Here is a 4,425-nt window from a genome sequence, read left to right on the forward strand (position 1 = left end):
AGACAGAGCCTCAAGCTATCCCCCTGGGTAGAGTGCTATGTCATCACAGCTCACAGCAACCTCCAACTCCTGGGCTCAAGCAAGTCTCCTGCCTCTGCCTCCCAAGTAGCTGGGACTACAGGCGCCCACCATAGCACTCGGCTATTTTTTTGGTTGCAGCCATCATTATTGTTTGGCCGGCCCGAGCTGGATTTGAACCTGCAAGCTCAGGTGTATGTGGCTGGCACCTTAGCCGCTTGAGCCACAGGCACCGAGCCCGTATGTCAAGTTTTGAGATGATGAAGCTGATTCTCCTCTGTACATGAACTAGTGAATGTGCAAAACTCTGGGGTCAGACGTAAGAACAATTCTAGGATAGCTCATTTCATCATTCCTGACACTTCCCTCAGAAAACCTGCAACAACGACCTCACCCCTGGTTTGAATCTCCTGCCTCCCCTTCTGGTGTGAGTGTGGTGTGAACTAGCAGGGATTCTGATTCTCTGGGCAGCCTCAGGATCCCCTCCACGATATACCACGGGCCCTTGTCTAATGTTACTTGTCTTGGGTCATCAGCCTTCCTCTTTGTCTTATCTGTAAGCTGAAGGCAGGGACCATGATTTATCTGACTTTACCCCCAACAGCCAGCCCATTGCCGGCATTGAATAAATATTTGTTGAAGGACCGATTTAGAAAATATTCTAAATCCAACATTCACTTCTCTAGAATATATAAGGCTCATCCCCAAACAGTTGGGTTTAGTCTGCAGGAAATTAAAGGAAGAAAAAATTAAATGGATGAAATTTGAAACCCAACAAATTACTAGTTTTGGTGCTGTGGTTCAGGTTAAACACCTTTCCCCTGTGTGTACCCCCAAACTCCCAGACGCCACCTGGAGTCCTGGCCCTGGGGGAGACCAAGGCCAAGACACATTAAAAAGCAGCAGTTCCCATAGACGGCCACAGCTGGCAAGAGGCCAGACATGTGCAGAACCAAGATGGAATTTTAAAGCGTCATTGAGATTAATTCCCTTGAAAAAGGATGAAAACCAGATGCCTCCCCCTAGGAAAGGAGAGTGCTAGGGACAGCAGCAGGGGAGGAGAGGGGAGGGCAGTCTGAGCTTCACGAGCGATGCTTACCCACCGTTAACCCCAACAAACTGAAGGTTCTTTTTGGTCCCATTACCTCCTGCTCGGAAGCCATAGTCTTTCTTTTTCATTATGGATTTAAGGCTGGTCGGCGGGGAGATCTCTAGGCAGACACAACATCACAGGTTAGAATGACCTTGGGGACACATGGGAATGTAGCAAAACCAGGATCTCACTTTAAGGGGACGCAGATTACAGGTGTGTGAAGACGTGGGAAGGGACAGGGAATTAGGTCACGTACATTGAATGTCTGCACAGCCCTCCGGGAAGACCTGGCTTTCCGGCCCATGTTGTGAGAACCGTCCCTGTTCATAATGGCCTTGTAGTGTGGATAACGGAGCAGCACTCTCCTGGGAGAACCATCCCTGGGAGCCGCTGTTGTCCCTGTGTGACAACTGGGAAATCTGAGGTTCAGACTTGCTCAGCCGATGGCAGAACTCAGGTCTCTGGACCCACTGTCCAGCACCCACCCCTGCTGAGGCACCTTCCTGGCTCACAAGCGCACGTTCACACCTGTGATGTGGGGGTCGTGTGGCCCTGTGCTCAGGGCAGACACACAAGGAAAGGCTCAAACCTCCTTGTGCTGTGCCCAATGGTATGGGAGGCAATTCCCAGGAGGAAACACTAGACCAGCACCACCAAGAGAATGAGAGGGCAGCAGCGAGTGATCCCTGGCAGAAGGGGAGGACTCGATGTCGCCCACTGAGCAAAGCAAAATACGGTTCCACGTTACCCAACAGCAAAGGGAGTTTCATCTGTTACAAGAGGAAATAAAGCCAAAGGGCTGATTTCCACATGTGAGCACCACTCAACCCCCACCCCTCACTTTTTGCTCACACATGCACACGTGTGCACACAGAGAAAATATTCAGTGAACTATTCCAGATCTCAATATAATGTTCCTCCAAAACCAGGCTACAGAAAACCTCTACTGTGCGAGAACCAGAGGGGAACATGGAATGCAAGAGCCCAGGGACAGTGGAGGGAGGCCGAGGTTGGGAGCCCAGGCAGACAGACCCACCCTCAGAGGTGCTGAGTCTCCACACATCAGCTTTTATTCCCCTGGCTTCCTCGAGGTGCTAAACTCTTTTAAAAATCACTCATGCAACTGAAAACATTCTGCCCTCTGACTCATTGGCTAGAGGAGAAATGGTCCAGTCTCAGGCCCAGCATTTACCCATAGGTGGGGAGGAGGAGGTGGGGGCTGGGGGCTCCCTCTGCGGGGCCGCCTGGGCGGAGCAGGCCGACAGCAGCAGGTTGAGGGAGCTTAGCAGCTGGTTCTGGATGCTGCTCAGCTTGGAGGCTGGCTGCCTGATGGCGCTGGCCAGCTCGGGGTAGCCGTGCTCCAGGCAGTTCCACTGCTCCTGCAGAAGCTCCTGGATCTTCTTCACATACTGCCCGAGGGTGGCATCTGTTGGCGAGCTCGGCGGCCTTCCCAGGGACTCCTTCCCTGGGAGATCTGAGCTGGCCTCCTCCCTCCCTGCTGGGGGAGACTTTCTGTCGCTGCTCCAAGAAGAGGCCCCTGCTCCCCAGGCCAGGCCCTCGGGTCCTCCCTGAGGGCCTCCCTCCTGCTCGGGGCCCGGTTCCTCGATCCTGAGTTCTGTGGAGAGGCAGCTGTGTGGAGAGGAAGGGACCCACCCGGGGCCCTGCAGCACTGGCAGCGCGGAAAGCAGTGCGTGCTCTCCTGGGCTCTGATCCCCTTGTCTAGGCCTGTTTTGTCCCCAGGGGAGGCCGTTCTGCCCTGCTTGGGCCCCTGGGCTCTCGGATTCTGTGACGTGCAGAAGGCTGACCTCAATGCCTTTGTCACACAGCTCCCTGGTCCAGAGTCCACCAACAGGGTCTGTGTTCACCGTGGCGTCAGTCCTGCCCTGGTTGTCTCTGGCAGCCTCTTGGCGAAGCTTTCCTTCCAGCTGGGCCACGGCGTGCTCCAGCTCCTGAATCTTCTGCTCCTTGGCCCTGGCTTCCTCCTCCCGCTGCTGGAGGGCGGCCCTGACCCGCACCAGCTCCTCGGTTTTTCCCGACAGCTCACCCTCGAGGGCTGACACCTGCTGCTGCAGGCTGGGGACACTGCCCACACAGCCCGCCAGGCCCAGGCCATTCTCACTGACTGTGACCCCCACACTTCTCACGTCCACAGCCACGGGCGGCGGGGGAGGGAGCTCACTGATGCTCAGCTCAATCTCCTGCAGGGGCAGCTCGCTCTCGGGGACGGGTGATGGCAGGGGTGGGGGGCTTGGTGTCGGGGGCCCAGGAGTGAACACCTCTGATCCTCTGGTTTCAGGCTCATCTTCTGCATCCGCCAGAACTCCAAGTGCATTCTGGAAGGAGGGAGGAGGCTCTGGGAGGGAGAGGTGGTCTGGTGTCTTCAAGTTCCCTTCTGTGGGCTCAGCTCCTTCCCGGACCAGCTCCAGAGTCCCCAGCACCAGGTCTCCCAGTTCTCTGACCTGGGGTGGTGGTGACGCTTGCAGAGTAGAGCTGCCAACACCTGTAAACCCTTCTGCGGGGCCGAAGGCGCCATCACAGATGGGGCCCTCACCCTGGAGTGCAGGCCTGTGCTGCTGCAGCGTAGCCGGCATGCTGGATGCTCTCAAAAGCTGGGGCCGTCCACTGCCCTCCTCCGGGGCCGCAGGCTCCAGCTGCCTGGTGGCCTCTGCCAGTAGGGCCCTGCGATGGTAGCTCAGCTCACCCCTGCTAGCTGTGGCCTGGGGGGGACTACCAGGTGGCAGTGATGGGGTTTGCTCCTGTGTCCCAAGCGAGACTTTCCTCGGCACCCCTGGAGACCAGTTTTGGTGGGGCAGAGCGGCCTGGGGACGAGCCCCGCCATTAGGAAGGCTGAAGTTCCTTGGCAAAGTGCTGAACTTGGCCGGCTTGGCCCTTCTGTGGATGGGGATCCTTTTGATGGTGTTTCCCTTCTCAATGTCATCCACATACTTGAGGAAGTCCAGGTCTAAATGAAAACCGTACGGGGTCTCCACAGAGTAAGGATAGCTCTTGGGAGGGTCTTTTTCTTCATCCCCCTGAGAGGGCTGGTCTTTGGCTGGGAGACATAACACATGTTAAAAAAAAAAAAAGCACAGAGTTAATTAATAAGTATAGGGCAGTGAGGCCTAATGTCTGTGATTTTGACTTACCACTATCACCTGAGACTTCTTTTTTATTTTTTTATAGAGACAGAGTCTCACTTTGGTCATCCTCAGTAGAGTACCGTGGCATCACAGCTCACAGCAACCTCCAACTCCTGGGCTTAGGTGATTCTCTTGCCTCAGCCTCCCAAGTAGCTGGGACTACAGGCGCCTGCC

At 55.6% G+C, this 4,425-nt stretch overlaps 1 protein-coding gene across 1 annotated transcript in view; it reads right to left on the reverse strand.

The window, feature by feature from the left end:
* KANK4 (KN motif and ankyrin repeat domains 4) overlaps positions 1-4,425 on the reverse strand; it is a 44,894-nt gene that overhangs the window by 25,625 nt on the left and 14,844 nt on the right. Inside the window, exons 2-4 of the mRNA XM_012807188.1 lie at positions 3,571-4,163; positions 2,304-3,531; positions 1,118-1,229 (exon numbers count right to left, since the gene is read on the reverse strand). Of these exons, the coding sequence (XP_012662642.1) occupies positions 1,118-1,229; positions 2,304-3,531; positions 3,571-4,163 (1,933 nt within the window). The remainder of the gene's footprint in view (positions 1-1,117; positions 1,230-2,303; positions 3,532-3,570; positions 4,164-4,425) is intronic.

The sequence above is a fragment of the Otolemur garnettii genome, unplaced genomic scaffold (assembly GCF_000181295.1).
Source record: "Otolemur garnettii isolate 467f Iridium unplaced genomic scaffold, OtoGar3 scaffold00066, whole genome shotgun sequence".
NCBI classification, from domain to species: Eukaryota; Metazoa; Chordata; class Mammalia; order Primates; family Galagidae; genus Otolemur; species Otolemur garnettii.